Source organism: Eretmochelys imbricata, chromosome 15 (assembly GCF_965152235.1).
Source record: "Eretmochelys imbricata isolate rEreImb1 chromosome 15, rEreImb1.hap1, whole genome shotgun sequence".
Classification (NCBI taxonomy): domain Eukaryota; kingdom Metazoa; phylum Chordata; order Testudines; family Cheloniidae; genus Eretmochelys; species Eretmochelys imbricata.
Genome location: NC_135586.1, coordinates 10,669,823 through 10,690,309, shown reverse-complemented (window position 1 = coordinate 10,690,309; position 20,487 = coordinate 10,669,823). Strand labels below are relative to the sequence as shown.

General features: G+C 47.6%; 1 protein-coding gene and 1 non-coding gene across 6 annotated transcripts; one reads left to right on the top strand and one right to left on the bottom strand.

The window, feature by feature from the left end:
* Positions 1–196: 196 nt before the first annotated feature.
* SIRT4 (sirtuin 4) lies at positions 197–17,278 on the bottom strand. 5 transcript variants are annotated; one of them, XM_077835011.1, is made up of 5 exons: positions 17,254–17,278; positions 8,761–9,457; positions 6,960–7,254; positions 5,366–5,563; positions 197–4,595 (listed from the first exon to the last, which is right to left on the bottom strand). In XM_077835011.1, exons 2-4 carry the CDS (start codon positions 9,264–9,266, stop codon positions 5,411–5,413), a joined length of 954 nt encoding a protein of 317 aa, XP_077691137.1. In that variant the 5' UTR covers positions 9,267–9,457; positions 17,254–17,278; the 3' UTR covers positions 197–4,595; positions 5,366–5,410. The 5 variants fall into 5 exon arrangements, with proteins under 5 accessions (XP_077691137.1, XP_077691135.1, XP_077691133.1 ...); XM_077835009.1 differs by having other exon boundaries at positions 8,761–9,266; positions 17,254–17,276; XM_077835007.1 differs by having other exon boundaries at positions 8,761–9,266; positions 17,145–17,259.
* Positions 17,279–18,087: 809 nt separating this feature from the next.
* LOC144275905 (U4 spliceosomal RNA) lies at positions 18,088–18,228 on the top strand. The gene has a single exon (XR_013348137.1). It is a non-coding gene; the product is annotated as a U4 spliceosomal RNA (small nuclear RNA).
* Positions 18,229–20,487: the final 2,259 nt, after the last annotated feature.

The following is a 20,487-nucleotide window of genomic DNA, read 5'->3' as shown; positions in this document are numbered from 1 at the left end:
ATGACTAAGAGGAATGTCACTGCATTAGACTGAAACCCAACAAATCAAATCTGTTTTAACTATGGGCATTCACTGGGTATGTTCAGCACACCAGGATTTTGCTCCCTCTCAGAAGGAGAGTGTCTTAAGCAGGGAGCAATCAGGTGCTTTAAGGAAAATGTCCTCTCTGAATTTATTACTGGTGAAAGGTGCTAGATTGACAAGGTTGGAGGGCAAAGTCCTCTGTCCCTACATTCACTGTCCACCAGCATTTCTCCTCTCCAACCTGGAAGGACAACTGCCCAAGGTGGGAGAGTTCAGTCTCCATGACCTCTCTGCTGAGATGGCCAACAGGTGGCCAGTTGTGCTGATGTGGACACTCACCCCCTAGGAACTTGACTGAGCCCCTCCACATTTATTTCCTGTAGGCCACAAGCAGCCACCAAGGCTGATAACTTTCTGTCACAACTGACCTGAGCTGCATTAGGACAGCTGATCTAGGCTCCGTTGCCTATTACCAAACCCTGAGCCATTCAGTTCCCTTCTGGGCTTGATTTTTAAATACATGGTATCACAAGAACTGAAGAACTACATTGCACCCTGCCTGCCTCTCTGGGCAGTGAAACACACCCTAAGGCCTTAAAGTTGCTAGTTTGAAGTGCTTTAGGGGTGTGCTTTTGTTTTCTTTTCTCATAGCTGCAAAGGCTGTGAAAGTGCGATATCCGAGGCAAGTGACTGGGAAGAAGCAAGCTCTGGAGGGAGGATTCTGTCCCTCCTGGGCCAGGACTTCTGGCTCCACCACTCCTCCCAAGTTCACCATGCCCAGGGTCTTCGGACCTTTTCCCGAACTGATGAGCAAACAGGTTTGTATTTGGATCTTCCACTAATATGTTCCTAGAGACCCCAGTCCTGACATATCCTCAAGCCATGCAAGTCCTCCAGGCTGCCTGGGGTCTCTCTGCTACCCTCAGTGTAGCACAGTACACATGGCACCTGTCCCAGGCTGCAGCCCTCTCTAGTGTGGAGTTAACTCTGACTGTGGGCATTAATAGAGGAGCAGGAAGCAAGGCTTTCCCAATAGGAGGAAGTCCTCTCACAGTAGCAACTCCAGCCCCAGGCTCTCCCAGCAGAGATTCTGTAGGAAATGGGCAGGAGCACAGGCTGTGGGGGAGCTCACAGTTACTCCAAGTCTAGCCTCCCAGTAGAGGCCCTGTAGAGAGTGAGATAGGAATGCTCATTGTGTGGAGGCTCCCAGCATCTCCATCCCAGCTTTAGCCTTTCCCAGCAGGAGCACTGACTGGTGGGTTAGCTAACTTGCTTGTGAAGAAACAATGCTTGTGCCGTTGTCTAACGAGTACTTTTATTTCCAATAGATGGACAGAGCAACAGCTTCGAACACTGACCTGAAGCACCACTGGGCTGGGGTGTCGACAATGAACCAAAAGAGGTTTGAGGCACTGGGGAGGGTCAGTACTGGCTAGGAGAGGGTGAGAAAGCAAGGAAGAGAGGAAGCACGTCCCCACTTCCTTATAGGTGATGGGGTGAGGGGGAAAGTGAACCTGTGATGGAGTTGGAGGGAAGCAGGCACTTGTCAGGTGTGGGCTGAAAACTCACTTGATGCCCTTCAGCCCCTGTAATGCTGCTCCTCCTGCAGCCTGGTCAGTGTGACACAGGGATCTCTTCCCTCTTGTCTGTTCCTATAGGACTACTACATCTCCCCCCACAGGTTCCACTTGTCCCCAGAGAACCAGGGTGAACAACAGGGCACTGCTCAGTTTAGCTGCAGTGAGTGATAGCTCTCTTCCTGAATGTCTTGTCTTCCAACAGCATGATTGATCTGCATCCTATAGTGCTGAACCCTGGTGGCTTTCATGCCTCGCTCCAGGCTGGTAACCACATCAATAAGCTGAGGTACACCGGTTTCTCAAGGTAGGTCTCATTAGTTACCCACTATCTCAGGGCCAGATTCTGATCTCCTTGTTCTTTCTGAGTAGAACTGTACTGCACAAACAGTCCCATTGAAGAAATAGCAGAAGGCGCTGCTTCATGTGAGAAAGGGATGAGAATATGGCCCTTGGGGAGGGGCCTTTTGGCTCACTGTGGGATCTCCTTTTGCGGGGAGGAAAGGGGAATTTGATTACACATGAAGGGCTCTGATCCTGTTCTCACTGAAGTCAATGATGGCGAAGCTTCCTCTTCAGCAGTGCTGGATCAGGTTCAGCAGAAAGAAGGAATCCCATAGTCTCAGCCTTATACTGGTCAAGAACCTCCATAGGGAGGAAAAGGTTAAAGTCCATTGCATAAGAGTGCTAACAAATGAAGCAATGCAGTTTCGAGGATTGACTCTGCAATGATCAGATCCTTGGTTGGGAGCGGGAGAAGAGGAAGTGTAGTGGTAGTGAAGAGGCTGTAGAGCATTTGTATACCATCATACACTGTGCAGATAGGTTCTGTCCACTAGGAATTCATTCCATACCATGCTGTTCCTGTATATTTATATGTACCTCATGTAAACCATTAGAGGAATGTGGCTTAGCCTAATTTATCAGTAATGCCTGAGGGGAGCTGTGACTCCTTTCACCAGTGCTCAGCTGCTGGTACTGAACAAGTAAGGATAGGTGAAAGAGGTTAGCTACCCATCACATTACTTCTCCCTGGCTATCCTCACTGGAAATGTTTTCTTGTTCTAGGCCTCCTGGGAACAGTCCCAAGCCTTCTCCCCAAAAGGCAGGCCCTTCTGACATGAAGTCCACACCTTCTGTTTTTGACACTCCCATGCTGTCCAAGTTTCAAGGTGGCTCAGAAGATGACATGGATAATGAGAAACCTGGCCCCAGTTCCCCTCCAAAGGGAGCATAATTGTCTCTTCCTATATGGAAAATTGCTACGTGAATAAAAGTTCCATGCAAGCTCCTTGACTGTGGGTGAGAACTCCGCTGTGTAGGAGCCTTGATGATAGTACAAAGAGAATAGCTGATTGATTGCTTGGGAAGCTTTGGCAGGTGGGGCAATTCTAATAGGCCAGAGCTGGCATGATACTTGTGAGCATCAGCAAACAGACCTATAATTCACTGCAAAGGTGTCCCCGTTTATGTAGAGCTGGTGGTCTGTGGTAGGGGGACATTAAGCTACCTCACTTCAGATGGTGGCATGTGTAGCAGGGTCTCCCCTAGCTTATTAGTTACTGCTGTCCTCGTCTGGATTTGAACAAGTGCATGAGCAGGGAAAACCTCTGTGTCCCATAAGCAGCCCTCCCTACTTTGCTACTTGGAGAGGTAGTGTCCTTTCAGCAAGTGACCACAGCAGTCCTGGCCCTGTGCATTTATTATTATTCTCTTTGGATGGTTGCTGTAGGAAACTGCCCTTGAAGATGGCACTGGAGCATTTTAATCTGCATCCTAATGGAATCTTAAGAACTCACCACAACACTGAAACCCCCTTATAGCAAGCAGGTCAGCTCAAAGACCCAATGTTTGCCCAGCGCACACTTCTGCCTCTCAATCTGTATACAGCAAAATACATCTTAAGGGACCAACAGAAATTGGTAGCTTAACAGAGGTGGATTTTCTCTTAGTGGTGGGGCAAAATGAGGGATGGGAATACTTTAGGGTGGCCTGTTGAGACAGACAGTTCCCTCATCAGGGTGGTCTCTTGTGCAGGTATCGTCGTATTACTCTTTTGCTTCATCTAGTGCTAATAATTTCAGCTTGAATTTCTGAAACGGAAAAATGAATCTGACCCAGGCATGAACTTGACTGATTCATAGGAGAGGAAAAAATTCCAAAGTGGCACCATAAATCTTGTAAGCAATTTTTAAATTTAATTACACACGGAAAACCCTACTCCCAGCTGCGCATTCCAGAGAAGGTCATAGCTTAGTTAGGAGCAGCTCTGGTCAGGCTGACTCAGTGAAACTCCAGCAATATCCCAGTCATTGTTTTTTTTTTTTAAGGTTCAAATAGGAGCCAAGGGTAGCTGCCAAACTGTACAGCACCTCCCTCTGGCTCCGTAATGCTCAGCCTTCTCCCTGCTCGAAGAGGAGGACTTGTTCAGCTGATAACCCACCCCGCAAAGAAGTCTCTCTCTGGAAAGCAGCTGCATTTAGCAGGTGCCCTTGTTCAACTTCTCTGCTGAAAACATTTTTCCCAGTACAGGTTCCTCCCAGCTCTGGGAGAGCAGAGTTCCGGCTTCACGGGGACTGTTTTATGCCGTCCCCTCTCACCTTCTTCTGACATTAGATCCCCCAGCTGCTAAAACCCTCTTCAGCTCCATGCTCCCCCCCATTCCAATTTGTCTAATCCCTCCTCCAAACTCCCCTTCCCCAACTCTCCTCCTAGTGCCAATTGTAAGAAAAGTGTCTTGGTCTGGAGATACAAAAGTCTGATCACCGTGTCCCAGCACCTTGCAGTGAAGGCAAAGCAGAGGCACAGTAGACTCTAGGGACAGGTAGGGCCAAGAGAATCTCATACCAGATGCTTTCCACCCATCCTGCTTCCAGGTAAATGGAGACCATGGCTCAGTGCAGGAAGCTGATCTGATTGGAACAGATGATGGATTGCTGTCCTCTGCTGGTCTCATCAAAAGATGCACCTTTAGATCTCACCTCCGTTTGCCTGCTGGGTTAAAATAGCCCCTCTTAAGAGATTATGATGGGTCAATAAGCATTTGACGATATGAGGAAAAGAAACTGCTTTATGTTGCTTATTATTTGTATTTCCATCGCACCCAGTTGGAACTTGATACTTTAAAAATCAGTGCCCAATTAGCTGTGCGCAATCCTACGCGGCAGAGTTTTTGTATTACCACATCCTGTAAACTTTGCACTAAAAATCACAGTGCACAATGGGCCTTGGTAAGTCACTTTTTTTTTAATGTCCTGACACAAAGTTTCAACAATGTGCTGATCAGCCACTCTATGACCCTGCAGCCACTCCCTGGGGGCTTTCTGCTAACTGCCTTGTTAAAGTAACTATCTGATTGGAACCCAAAGAAACCAGAAAACTGATGAGACGAGTCAAGTCTGAAAATTCCTCTCACCCCATTCTCTGGAAGGATTAGTATCCTGGGAGCCATTCTCAAACCCAAAGAAGTCAATGGGAATTAAGGGTGCTCAGCTCCTTTATTTAAGTTAATTAATTTGTAGGCAGTCAGCCTTCCCCATCAGGACTGCATCAGTCAGAACTGAAACTATATGATCAAGTGTTGGCACCTGTTACTGGGATGGCTTTTTTGCTTGGCTGATCTTAGTCCCTATCCTGCCAGAAGTGCTCAGCATTTGATGGGTGTCCAAGGACCTCCTGCTGCTCAGTGGGTGTGACTGACAATCCCACGTCAGCTTGTCACAGGTAAGGCTGGGGAGTTTACTCACCATGAACAGGGTACTTACCTTGGGTGGGTGCAGGTGCTTGGCTCACTAACACTAGAAACTGGGTCACCGCAGGACAATCAAAGGCAGCAACTCCCCACACCGGGAATTCAGTTTCATGGACGCAAAGTGATCTGACCTTGTGGGTCCAATATTAATGATCACAATTGGCAGCTTCTTCTCATGGGCAGCAAGTGCAAACCTGTAACCCGAGTACACCTGCAGGGACACAAAGAAACAAAGTGATGTGGAGCCTGGACAAAGGAAGAGCTATAGAAAGAACCAGTCCACATAGGCCATTGCCCAATGGTGGGACATGATTGTTCCCTCTGGTGTATTTGCAGATACAGACTACACAGAAAAATGCTATATAAGCTACTCTTCATTCAAGTACTAGATTCTTTCTTCAAATCTGCACAGGATGGGAGCAGCTGCTACTTAACTCCTAACAAAGGAAAGATTTTCAATACTGTGGAAAATATTCCCCCTTCAATGGTTTTTGTGACTTTCCTTGCCACCCCTAGCTAGTTATCATAGAGTCTTGCTTATATGCTTCCACCTTTGTGGCCTATCTCCTCTGCCCATTTGGGGATAAACATGAGACCTTGATCGCTTCCAGGGACAGGATTATGACTTCACTTCAAGCTCAAGCAGCAGTTGGGCCCCAAATATCCTGAAGAGGTGAGGACTGGAACTCAACAGCCTCAGCCTTACCCACTCACGTCAGCCCTTGAGATGTGTGTGAGCATTTTACAGTGCAGCTTTATTCTGTAAAGTAGCTTTCATGCAAACTGTGTCCCAGACACTTTCCCAGGTTAAGTGGTGGGCTCAGAGTCAGGATAAATAACAACACAGGCAAGAAATAGCTCAGGGAGAAAAAAAGATGGCAAAGCAAAGAAGGGAAGCTGTCCAGCAGGGCTGTTCCAGAATGCAGGTGAAGGCTCTCTGCTCCCTCATCTTCTTCAACTTCTTTCAGCAGTCTAATGAGGAATTAATTCACTTGCAACTCTGTTCTCTCCAGGCAGAGAACGCTCTATCTCAGTCTGCTTCCTGCAGGTCTCCAGCCTGGATAATGTGTAAACCTCCCCACACTAGAGACAAAGTTATTTCAGGTTGCCATTCCCATAACACTAGGGCGTGAGAGGAATATGTTAGAAAATTCAAAGGAAAACCTGAAGTGGGGGTGAAGAGGGATTTTGCAGCACTGATCTTTCACACCGGGCTTAATAGGGTGCTAAAGACAAAAGAGTTGGGCAAGAAAAAGTGGGATCGTGATCTTTGCAGGGCTAATCTGCATCTAAAGTCAGGTAGATAACAGGGCTACCTGGGCAACCATGGAGATTAAGAAAGTATATCTGGGATAGCATAGGCAGATCAGAGCAGTATCTGGGAAATGGCTAAGTCCGACTGGCACTGAAGTGAAAAGCACATTATAGGTACCTCACAGGGATGGCTGTGAAGCCAGATTATAAAGACAGTAGAACAAAATACTAGGAAATTCTGGAGACTGGATTCAGATAAGAGGGATGGTGGTCCCAGATTATGGGATCAGGGACCACTGCAGAGACAGTAGCCCAGAAAAATAGGAATACAGACAGGAGAGATGAGCAGTTACCTGCAAAGAGGATCCTGCCACCAACATGGAATCTGATTCAGCCAGGCGCTTGTGCACAAAGTCCACTTTCTCCCGGCTAACTGTGTCCCCAAAGAACGTCACATCTGGCTTCAGGATCCCACCACATCTGCTGCAGGCCGGGACACGGAAGTTATGCACCTGCTCTTCTGTGAGGAAGACATCCCCATCCGGGGCCATGCCATGTGCTTCAGCTGTCCAGGTGGGATTCAGCACTTCAAAGCACTTCTGAAGCTCAGAGCGGGGAGTTTGCTCTCCACAGCCGAGGCAGAGAACCCTGAAACACAGTTCATGGTCTTTCAAAGGGCCCCATCTCCACTGGGCTGCAGCAATTCACTGATCCAAAGATTTTAAGGCCAGAGGGACCATTTGTGATAATCTAATCTGACCCCCTGCATAGTACAGGCCAGAGAATGTAACCAATCATTCCTGCGTGAAGTCTGGAAGGCCCAATATGGACCTCACAACTCTGTGTTTAACTATGACCCTGAAGGAAACTGCCCCATGGGAGCCGGTGGGTTCTAAAGAATATGTGATCTAAATCAGTGGTTTTCAACCTGTGGTCTGTGGACTCCTGGGGTCCACACACTATGTCTAAGAAGTGCAAAGGGGTCTGCATCTCCATTCAAAATTTGTAGGGGTCCACCAATGAAAAAAGGTTGAAAACCACTGCTCTGGAAAGTCAGAATTACTCAAGAAGAGATCTAAGGGTATGTCTTCACTAGCAACGTTAACGTGGCTGTGTAGCCGCGGCACCAGTGCTATAAAAAACCACCCCCACGAGGAGAGTAGCTACCTGCACTGGTGCACTGTCTACACTAGTGCTTTACAGCGCTGAAACTTGCATCACTCGGGCGGTGGGGATTTCACACCCCTGAGCAAGAAAGTGTCAGTGCTGTAAAGTGGCAGTGGAGGCCAGGCCTAAGTCCTCTACCTACTTCCCACCTCCATCCTCACCAGCGGGGTGGGGGGATTCATGGTTTTAACATTGCTCTGAAATATCACCACAGGTTCAACTTCCAACAGTGTCAACTCAGCCCAGCATCCTTCCAAGGCAGAGAAACTAGCTGCCGGGCTGTTTACTGTGTGTGCAGATCTTTCCCACAGGGCCTTCAAACATTGTGGTCCCATCTGTGCTGTGTAGACATTAAAGTACCTTGGGATCTTTTGGTAAGTGGCCTTGGCTAAAATCCCCCCTCCATTTCTGTGGTGCAGAGTGCTGCTCTCCCTCCCAAGAAGTGGCTGCACGGCAGTGGTGCTGTTTACGTATAGTATGCAATGTCTGTGGTATGTACTATCCTTGCTGCACTTCTTGTCTCCAGACAGGTCCACCTTCTGTGCTCCCAGCACAACCCACTGATTTCAGCCCCATTTACCTTTCCCTGCACATGCATGGTCTCTGTTCCCCTTCTTGCCCTCGCTGAGAGGACTCTAGATATGACAGAAAAGGAGAAGATCCTAATGATAACAGATTAAAGGGGAAACGAGTCAAACAGTACTGCACGAAAGGTGTGTGAAACGTGGGAGCACCCGGGCAAAAGATGTTCTGCCCCTTAAACAGCATCTGTGGATTAGCCACCCTCCCGCCATAGCATAGCAATTCTGTGCTCACCTCTCCCGCAGTCAAGCAGCACCTTTATGTTGTCCCACCTGTGTAGTAACATGACATCCTTACCTAATTCCTTGTGCCCCCCCATAACACCACACCCGTTCGTAAACTACCCTCCCACCCATAAGATGGTACCTGTGCATTAACCATCTTTTCCCTAACCCTGTAGCGTACCTGTGTGTGCAGCCATGCAATTCCATCACCCGTTGACTCCCGGCCTTGGTATGCAGGGCATCCACATTCTGGGTCACCAGCCAGTGCAGCTTTCCTAGCTTCTCCCAGTTTCTTAAGGCCAGGTGCGCTGCGTTAGGCTGGTGAGAGGAGAACTGGGGCCAGCCCACAAAGTTCCTTGCCCAGTACCTCTGGCGGGCACTGGCACTGCGAAGAAACTCAGTATGCTGGATGGGCCGCCTGTCCGTCCTGGCATAAAGCCCCACCCCTTCTGAGCGGTAGTCAGGGATCCCTGATTCAGTGGAGATTCCAGCGCCGGTCATTACCAACAGCCTCTGGGAATGAGAAAAGAAGCGCTGCAGTGCCTCTACTTCCACGGCATCTGGAGGAGGGCTGGCTGGCACAAAAGCCAGGTTTGGAGAGGCCTTGGCCCCGGAGTGAGATCTGTAATGGTGGAGCCTGAGGGCTCTGCAACCTTCCGGCACCTTCAAAGCACAGTATATACTCATCTAGGACCCAAGAAGATGAATATATGGCAGTTAAACCTTGGAACACAGAGGTCTTCCTTAACGACAAGGTTATTTTTTCTTAGGCTACTGTGAGGAATTCATGATGCTGATAATGATACTTTGTTCTTCTCTTCTGCCTTCTAGTCAACAATCCCAAATCACTTTGGACACGTTAATTCATTAAACAGCACCTGCGAGGAAGGCATTATTAGCCTCCTTTTCCAGCTAGAGAAACTGAGGCACAGAGAGGTGAAGTAACTTTTCCACGGTCATACAATGAGTCAGTGGTAGAAAAGGCACTCGAGACCAGAACTCCTGACTCCCAGCCCTGTGCCCTATTCATAGGTCTCACCCTTCCTCCTTGGTTGAAAGGCAGCTCCCCGCTGCAAGTGGGCCAACTTGGAAGAGATGGGGCCAGTTCTTCACATTTTATGACTTTTTTAAAGGGACACCAAGGCAGGGGAAAGCCAGAATCTACCTAAGACATGGCTTTATACGGGGTTGCAGGTGGACAGCATCCCTTTCAGGCACATGTGATGGGCACAAAGAGTGGCAGTGGAGAGATAGGGTAAGAGAACCCCAAGTATGCCAAGCTCATCTCCACCGGCCTTGCCTGGTTTGGGAGCCCAGCTTCTTCTCAGGTGGGAGTTTGCTCTGCTGCTCTTGGCACAGAGTTGTCTCCAAACCGGGGTGGAGAGCAGCGCACACAGAAGCAGCATCACACAGAGCAAAGCCCTCACCACAGCAGCAACCACATTCTTCAGAACCCCTCCCCACAGATGACGCCCCTCCTCACCACTGACTCTGATGAGGGAAGACAGAGATGACTCGCCCTGTTGTCTCCCTCCTCTTCAGGATAGAGGCCCTGTTGGTAGAGGAGAGTATAGAGCCTCTGGCTGTTACAGAGCCTGGGCAAAACAGGCCTTGAATTAGTGGGTGAGTTTGCAACCTAGGCTGCCTCCCAAGCCAGTTGCCATGTTGGGCACCATCCCCCTCAATATGAGCAAGAGAGGGAGGCAGGAATGGGGCCTATCTCTGCTGCTTCTCTAGCAGCAGGAAGGCCTGGGTTCGGTGTGTCTCTGAGCTGCTGCTCCCTTACAGGGGTCTGGAGGGGGCTAGGAACAGAGGGGCCCAGTGTAGGAGGAGCAGCTGGGAGATGGAGGCCAACAAAGGGGCAGCAGAGTGGCCCTCAAACAGTAGGGGACAGCATGAAATGACTGAGGGAGGGGAGAATGGATTTTGGAGAGCTAGCAATGTAAATTGGCTGGGGGAGGGGAATTAATCTGGGGACAGGAGAGGCATTAATTGCTTTGGCAATAGGGTTGGGAAAGAGTCAAAGAGCGCAGAGGAGCAAGGGCACAAGGAGAGACATTTGTCCACCCTATTTTCAGGAGATTTTTGTCCACTCTGTGTACAAAGAGCATTTACAAAATTTCCCTGTGTACAAAGAGCATTTAAAAAAACAAAATAAAACAATGGAGGGGATGAACTGCCTGGAGATTTCTGGAGATAAGAGGAGCGAAAACAGGGAGAGAATTTGTAATTCACACTAAACACCAAATATATCAGTTTGGGCCAGCATGGGAGCCTAAAATGAAGAGCCTGATTTGCAAAGGTAGGTGCTGAGTGCCAGGTACAGTCAATGGATGTTGCAGCTGTCCAGCATCACTAAAAATTTGACCACTTCCTTTGGTACCTAAGTCTGGATTTAGGTACCTAATTTTAGGCACCCACATCTGAAGCTTTTGGCCTGGATTTTTCAAGGTATTAGGCCTTGACCCGCTCAGCATTGCAAGGCCTAAGGCCCAGACCCTCAAAGGTTTTGGGCGCCTAACGCCCACTGAGTTCACATCTACCCAACTGGGCCCCGCAAGCGAGATAGGTGAGGAAATAACTCATTTGTGAACCCTAAAGGGGCCTAGGTGTGAATTAGGTGCCAAGCGGCTGGTCAGGGTCAGGGCTGAGGCAGCTGAGCCCAGGCCCAGCCACCAAAATTTAGGTGCATCAGACACTTTAACTGCAGAAACTTAGGCACCTAGAGACATGAGGCGCCCACCGGCTTTTAGGCAGCAGCTGAGCAGGGATTTTGTGAGTGCTCGTGGCACCTACATATCGGATGCCTGAATTGGCAATTAGGCACCTTCTGTCTCTGCTATAGCCACTACTGTGGCAGAGCTGTGGCCCTGCTGCTGTGACGATGTAGCGTAGCCATGACTTACATTGACGGCAGGGGTTTTACCGATGATGTAGGTAATCCACCTCTCTGAGAGGAAGTAGCTCGGTCTGCCTAGCCGTGTCCGCACTGGGTATTAGGTCAACCTAACTACAGTGCTCAGGGTGCAAAGATTTTCACAGCCTTGAGCAACACAGCTAGGTCAGCCTAAGTTTTAGGTGTAGAGCAGGCCTCAGTCTGACTTGTAAATCCCTCCCCTAAATGTGTTTACAAGTCTGGGACCGACAGCTGAAATTTTTAAAGGGACTTAGGCAGCTAAACAAACAGATAGGCACATGGGCCCCTAGCCCCAAAGGTATTTAGGGATTTCAATGGGAGTTAGATGCCTGAATACTTCAGAGGACATTTTCAAAGATTCAGCCCAGGTGCCACCTAACCCATCTAGGTGCATAAGTTCCCACCAGCTGACATTTTCAAAGCAGCCTAAGGGCTGCTACTACTTTGCAGCTAAAGAGCTGCTCTGAGCCCTAGCACAAGCTGAAGCCCCAGAGGCTCTGCCACAGAACTGGGATTTTTAAATTAATTGGAGGAATGTCTGTCTTGCCAACAGGGCCTGATCCTGTAGGTGTGCTCTGAGCATGCCTAAGTCTTGTCAGACCCTGCAACAGGTGGGCCGGATGGTGGCCACCATTAGGTGGAGGGGTGGCCAGTACAGCACCTGCACAAAAGAGAGCAGGAGACCCAGGGCAATGTAGGGTGAGGCGAGGTAAGAGAGGGATGGAGTATGAATGGGGGTGGAAAGCAGGGGGTTAGTTGCTAGGGCACAGGCTCCCTAAGCAAATGACCTGGTTTAGATGCCTAACTCCAGGAGAAGGTTCGTGGCTGAGGATCCCAAGTGGACGGAGGCGCCTATCTCTGGCCCATCAGCCGATCGGACCAAGTCAGACTCTTAGATGCTTAAGCCCCGCTCTTCTGCCCTCCCCTCCCCCTGGCATTTTACTCCTGGATAGCTTAGGTGGTTCCTGCTCAGTTCTGAAAATTTTACTTCCCAGCCAGCTTCTGAAAATCCCTTTGGCAGGTGCTTAACTATCTCCATGCTCTAGTCTAGGGAGCGTAGGCAGCATAAAGCTGCCAACTCAGGGCTGAAGATTCCACTAGACAGTGGGCCACCTAGGGGGTTAGTCATAGAATCATAGAATATCAGGGTTGGAAGGGACCTCAGGAGGTCATCTAGTCCAACCCACTGCTCAAAGCAGGACCAAACCCCAATTAAATCATCCCAGCCAGGGCTTTGTCAAGCCTGACCTTAAAAACTTCTAAGGAAGGAGATTCTACCACCTCCCTAGGTAACGCATTCCAGTGTTTCACCACCCTCCTAGTGAAAAAGTTTTTCCTAATATCCAACCTAAACCTCCCCCACTGCAACTTGAGACCATTACTCCTTGTCCTGTCCTCTTCTACCACTGAGAATAGTCTAGAACCATCCTCTCTGGAACCACCTCTCAGGTAGTTGAAAGCAGCTATCAAATCCCCCCTCATTCTTCTCTTCTGCAGACTAAACAATCCCAGTTCCCTCAGCCTCTCCTCATACGTCATGTGTTCCAGACCCCTAATCATTTTTGTTGCCCTTCGCTGGACTCTCTCCAATTTATCCACATCCTTCTTGTAGTGTGGGGCCCGAAACTGGACACAGTACTCCAGATGAGGCCTCACCAATGTCGAATTGAGGGGGACAATCACGTCCCTCGATCTGCTCGCTATGCCCCTACTTATACATCCCAAAATGCCATTGGCCTTCTTGGCAACAAGGGCACACTGCTGACTCATATCCAGCTTCTCGTCCACTGTCACCCCTAGGTCCTTTTCCGCAGAACTGCTGCCTAGCCATTCGGTCCCTAGTCTGTAGCTGTGCATTGGGTTCTTCCGTCCTAAGTGCAGGACTCTGCACTTATCCTTATTGAACCTCATCAGATTTCTTTTGGCCCAGTCCTCCAATTTGTCTAGGTCCCTCTGTATCCTATCCCTGCCCTCCAGCATATCTACCACTCCTCCCAGTTTAGTATCATCCGCAAATTTGCTGAGAGTGCAATCCACACCATCCTCCAGATTATTTATGAAGATATTGAACAAAACCGGTCCCAGGACCGACCCCTGGGGCACTCCACTTGACACCGGCTGCCAACTAGACATGGAGCCATTGATCACTACCCGTTGAGCCCGACAATCAAGCCAACTTTCTACCCACCTTATAGTGCATTCATCCAGCCCATACGTCTTTAACTTGCTGACAAGAATACTGTGGGAGACTGTGTCAAAAGCTTTGCTAAAGTCAAGAAACAATACATCCACTGCTTTCCCTTCATCCACAGAACCAGTAATCTCATCATAGAAGGTGATTAGATTAGTCAGGCATGACCTTCCCTTGGTGAATCCATGCTGACTGTTCCTGATCACTTTCCTCTCATGTAAGTGCTTCAGGATTGATTCTTTGAGGACCTGCTCCATGATTTTTCCGGGGACTGAGGTAAGGCTGACTGGCCTGTAGTTCCCAGGATCCTCCTTCTTCCCTTTTTTAAAGATTGGCACTACATTAGTCTTTTTCCAGTCATCCGGGACTTCCCCCGTTCGCCAGGAGTTTTCAAAGATAATGGCCAATGGCTCTGCAATCACAGCCGCCAATTCCTTTAGCACTCTTGGATGCAACTCGTCCAGCCCCATGGACTTGTGCACGTCCAGCTTTTCTAAATAGTCCCTAACCACCTCTATCTCCACAGAGGGCTGGCCATCTCTTCCCCATTTTGTGATGCCCAGCGCAGCAGTCTGGGAGCTGACCTTGTTCGTGAAGACAGAGGCAAAAAAAGCATTGAGTACATTCGCTTTTTCCACATCCTTTGTCACTAGGTTGCCTCCCTCATTCATTAAGGGGCCCACACTTCCCTTGGCTTTCTTCTTGTTGCCAACATACCTGAAGAAACCCTTCTTGTTACTCTTGACATCTCTTGCTAGCTGCAGCTCCAGGTGCGATTTGGCCCTCCTGATTTCATTCCTACATGCCCGAGCAATATTTTTATATTCTTCCCTGGTCATATGTCCAACCTTCCACTTCTTGTAAGCTTCTTTTTTATGCTTAAGATCCGCTAGGATTTCACCGTTAAGCCAAGCTGGTCTCCTGCCATATTTACTATTCTTTCGACACATTGGGATGGTTTGTCCCTGTAACCTCAACAGGGATTCCTTGAAATACAGCCAGCTCTCCTGGACTCCTTTCCCCTTCATGTTAGTCCCCCAGGGGATCCTACCCATCCGTTCCCTGAGGGAGTCGAAGTCTGCTTTCCTGAAGTCCAGGGTCCGTATCCTGCTGCTTACCTTTCTTCCCTGTGTCAGGATCCTGAACTCAACCAACTCATGGTCACTGCCTCCCAGATTCCCATCCACTTTTGCTTCCCCCACTAATTCTTCCCGGTTTGTGAGCAGCAGGTCAAGAAAAGCTCCCCCCTAATTGGCTCCTCTAGCACTTGCACCAGGAAATTGTCCCCTACGCTTTCCGAAAACTTCCTGGATTGTCTATGCACCGATGTATTGTTCTCCCAGCAGATATCAGGAAAATTAAAGTCATCCATGAGAACCAGGGCGTGCGATCTAGTAGCTTCTGCGAGCTGCCAGAAGAAAGCCTCATCCACCGCATCCCCCTGGTCCGGTGGTCTATAGCAGACTCCCACCACTACATCACCCTTGTTGCTCACACTTCTAAACTTAATCCAGAGACACTCAGGTTTTTCTGCAGTTTCATACTTGAGCTCTGAGCAGTCATACTGCTCCCTTACATACAGTGCTACTCCCCCACCTTTTCTGCCCTGCCTGTCCTTCCTGAACAGTTTATAACCATCCATGACAGTACTCCAGTCATGTGAGTTATCCCACCAAGTCTCTGTTATTCCAATCACGTCATAATTCCTTGACATCACCAGGACCTCCAGTTCTCCCTGCTTGTTTCCAAGGCTTTGTGCATTCGTATATAAGCACTTGAGATAACCTGCTGATCGCCCCTCATTCTCAGTATGAGGCAGGAGCCCTCCCCTCACAGACATTCCTGCCTATGCTTCCTCCCGGTATCCTGCTTTCCCACTTACCTCAGGGCTTTGGTCTCCTTCCCCTGGTGAACCTAGTTTAAAGCCCTCCTCACTAGGTTAGCCAGCCTGCTCGCAAAGATGCTCTTCCCTCTCTTTGTAAGGTGGAGCCCGTCTCTGCCCAGCACTCCTCCTTCATGGAACACCATCCCATGGTCAAAGAATCCAAAGCCTTCTCTCCGACACCACCTGCGTAGCCATTCGTTGACTTCCACAATTCGACGGTCCCTACCCAGGCCTTTTCCTTCCACGGGAGGATGGACGAGAACACCACTTGCGCCTCAAACTCCTTTATCCTTCTTCCCAGAGCCACGTAGTCTGCAGTGATCTGCTCAAGGTCATTCTTGGCAGTATCTTTGGTGCCCACGTGGAGAAGCAGGAAGGGGTAGTGATCTGAGGGCTTGATGAGTCTCGGCAGTCTCTCCGTCACACCGCAAATCTTAGCCCCTGGCAAGCAGCAGACTTCTTGGTTTTCCCGGACAGGGCGGCAGATAGATGACTCAGTCCCCCGGAGGAGAGAGTCCCCAACCACCACCACCCGCCTCCTTCTCTTGGGAGTGGTGGTCGTGGAACCCCCCATCTCAGGACAGTGCATCTCATGCCTTCCAACCAGCGGAGTCTCCTTCTAGTCATTGGTCTGCTCAGCTGAGCCATACGAACATCCCTTTAGAAATCTGGTCCTAACTAGAGAAGCCACTTTTGAAGATGGACTTAGCTATCTAAGGGCCTGTCTACACTTAAAATGCTGCTTTAATGATGACGCTCTAAACTGATGGGAGAGAGCTCTTCCTTCAGCATAGTTAATCCACCTCCCCCTAGAAGCAGTAGACGGTCTCCTGCCAACAGAATACTGTCTACACTAGGGGTTAGGTTGGTATAAGTGGATTTTCACACTCCTGAATGAAGTCGTTATACTAATATAGATCTGTAGTGAAGACCTGATCTAAGTCAATTATGCCCAGATCCTCAAAGATTTTAGGTGCCTAAAATCGATAGAGCTGAAGAGAAGCCAGCGACATGATCTTTGATAAGGGACTGACATGATAAGAGCAGTGGGAGAGAACACTTGTTTATGCAGCAGCATTTGGGTCAGACTGGAGGGGAGCAAGATGAGAGGCAGAGTCTGCAGTGGTATAGGTGGGAGGCGACAGTAAGTGGCAAAGACCAAGAGGAAGGGCTGCATTGGAGAAATGTGGTGAAAGATGAAAGAGAAAGATTTTGTGGCAAGCATTACTGAGGGGTGAGGGGAAGCTAAATGTAAAGAAATAAATATTTAATGAAGAAAAGAAATACACTTGAAAAACAGGACTTTTTATGTTTAAAATATGATTCTTAACCTTAATGCTTTCTAGTCCACAAAATAATTAAAAATCATTTTCCATTTCACTCTCCTGCCAAGTCCCACATCTACAGTTCTTTGTTTCCCCTGTTACAGTTGCAAAAAATATACTAACATTTCACACACAGTCTAAAAACCACTACGGAGACAGATCAGATCAGCATTACAGCAGGAAAGGGGCAGCATCTGAAGATAACCCCTGACTCTAAAGATCTCCACAGCACCCAGCTTAGCCATACCTCCATTTCTGTAAAACATGCATATTAACAAGAGAAAAATAAAACAGAAAAAATAAAGCCCTTGTTGCTAAACCAGCAAGAAAAATTCTATAAGCATTTGCAAGTTCACCTCTCATGTTATGGCAGTGCCTGACCTTCAGAGAAGACAAAAGGCTGCAGAAACAGAGAACTCTGGGAAATGAAGTTCACAAAACAAAACTAAAAAGGAAAACTACAAATCCCACAATTCAAAGAATACATATGTTGAAAAACTGAGCAAAGAAAAAAGAGCAAAATTTCAGAACACCAGGGAAACCAATCATACAATCCTTTTTCTGAAAGTCTCGGGGGAGAAAGTCACATGTGTACTAGAGACAGATTCTAGCAATACTTAGCGTATTACAGTTAATTTAGCAGATCTACACTGGCATATTTTAATTCACGAATTTGGCATCTTATAATATAGGCAGCAGAGATAACTTGAGAAAAGTTGCAGCATGTGTGAAACTTTCCTGGGACAGAAAGGTGACAGAAAGCTGGTGTTGCAAGTTGGGTGATGGACTAATTAGCCTAATGATGCCTTGAAACCAGTCTGGTTCACCCCGTGCTGGAAAGCAGGTGGCCGGCAAGTGAGCAAGGGTCACAGGTTCACTTCTTACCTTCTCAGAGCTAAGATCACGTGTAACTTTGACCTGTTAACCTTTTACCCCCAAATGGGAATATTGCAATTATGTATTCCTTATGCTGTCTGATTTTAAACCAAACTTTACACCTCTTTATAATCTGTACATTATTCCCTGATAACCAGAAACTTCTATGCTTAAATTCTGTTTGCTTTTTTTAAAAAAAATATCATTGTAATAAATTTTTAAAGTCTTTTGGCCTGTTAAAAGCTATGATCAAATGTCTTGATGTGTTTGGTCTTTTAGCCCCAAGATGAAAACCTTGTTTGTGTCTTTTGGGCCACGAAGCACAAACATTATCTCCTAACTTCTGAGGTTCAACTGAAGCATGATTATTACTAATTGAAAACTTTTCCAAATATCCTGCCTTGAGAGGTGGAAATACAGATGTCATTAGCAATTTTTAGTAGCTTCTTTGGAGGCTGACTTCTTGCCTGACTGAAAAAACAGATAAGGTGAAGGTTCTTAGGTAGGTTCCTTTTTAGTTGTGTCTCCTTTTCTCTGGGCTTTCTGAATTTCTCACTGGGGTTCTCTGTGATGTTTTTGGTTTAGTGGGGTTAGAATAAACCCTGAACTTCCTCTCAAAGCTGTAGTGAGTCAGTCTGTGTTCCTGAGGAGCTCTGCTGCCTTCTTTTTCTGGTGCTTTGTGTGCTCTGGGGGTGATTATTCTCCAGAGCCAGGAAGTGCAGATTTCGTGAATTCCTAAAGTGAATCCAGTGCTCACTCACTTCAAAGAGCATGACTGACCCCTGAAGATGTATGGGCAACCCTATAATATTCCCTTCTTTCTAACAAGAGGGGGACTGAGGAATGGGAGGTGAATCAGCGAACATGGCCAAAGCAGAGGCTCCAGTGTGACGTTGCACTCTATATGATTTTATGTAAATATGCTAATGAGTGCGAATATAATGACAGGTTTCAGAGTAACAGCCGTGTTAGTCTGTATTCGCAAAAAGAAAAGGAGTACTTGTGGCACCTTAGAGACTAACGAATTTATTTGAGCATGAGCTTTCGTGAGCTGTAGCTCACGAAAGCTCATGCTCAAATAAATTCGTTAGTCTCTAAGGTGCCACAAGTACTCCTTTTCTTTTTGCGAATATAATGTAACTGGAATATGCTTCATGCAAAAGGTCTCTTGTAAGGTATCATTACAGAGCTTATAATCTACTGAGTGTGGTCATCCAATTTGTATAAATGTATCATTCTTGTATCTGAAACTAGAAATATGAAATATAACTCTGAGGTCCTATTGTAATTATGCAAAGAGTGGACCATTAATTGTGGCTTGGAATCTTGATGGCTCCCATTAACCAGGACAATTGGTTGTAAATGGCTCTGTTTATTTATAAGTCCTCCTGTATACCTGCATGCTGGCAAGTGGGTGATCATGTCACCGGAACTGGAATCCATCTTTAACCTGGTGCTTTTCCATTTAGAAAGAGGGGTAGAAACCCAGAGAGGGACAAAGGATTCCCACCTTGTGCAAAAGATATATAAGGGGGTGGAACAGAACAAAGGGGGATGCAGTCATGAGAAATCCCTTAGCTACCACCTGAGCTGGAACAAGGACTGTGCCAGGGGAAAGGATTGGGCCCAGACTAGAAAGGAGTCTAGTCTGTGAAAGAAGCTTATTGGAACATCTCTGAGGGTGAGGTTTCATCTGTAATCTGTTTCTTACTGTATTAGTCTTAGACTTGGTTGTTTTTGTTTTATTTTGCTTGGTAATTTACTTTGTTCTGTCTGTTATTACTTGGAACCACTTAAATCCTACTTTTTATATTTAATAAAATCACTTTTTGCTTATTAATTAACCCAGAGCAAGTAATTAATACCTGGGGGAGCAAACAGCTGTGCACATCTCTCTAGCAGTGTTATTGGGGGCAAACAATTTATGAGTTTACCCTGTATAAACTTTTTACAGAGTAAAATGGATTTATTTGGGGTTTGGATCCCATTGGGAACTGAGTATCTGGGTACTGGAGACAGGAGCACTTCTTAAGCTGTTTTCAGTTAAGCCTGCAGCTTTTGCAGGACGTGGTTCAGACCTGGATCTGTGTTTGCAGCAGGCTTAACATGTCTGGCTCAAGAAGACAGGGTACTGAAGTCCCAAGCTGGCAGGGAAAACTGTCTTAGAGGTAGTCTCAGCACATCAGGTGGCAGACCAAGGGGGTCTCTGTGACCCAACCCGTCACACCTGGCTACCTGAGTTGTGAAAGCCAAAAGTAAAACTGGGTTCAAAAAATCATTAGCTAAGTTCCTGGAGTAGAGGTCCATCATTGGCTATTACCATGCTGCAGGTGCCCCTAACCTCTGACTGCCAGAAGCTGGGACTGGATGACAGGGGATGGATCATTCAATAAATTGTCCTGTTCTGTTCATTCCCTCTGAAGCATCCAGCACTGGTGTCTGTGGGAAGACAGGATACCGAGCTAGATGGACCATAGGTGCTGGAACTATGGGTGCTGCCACGCCCCATGGCTTGAAGTGGTTCCCATCATATACAGGGTTTACAGTTTGGTTCAATGGCTTTCAGCACCCCCACAACACAAATTGTTCCAGCACTGTTAAGATGGACCATTCTTCTGACCCAGTATGACCATTCTTATGAGCTATTCCCTTTTGCTGACAGCAAGTAGATGGTGGTAGCAGTCACTGGGACAAGCCAGAAGTAGCCAGGTCTG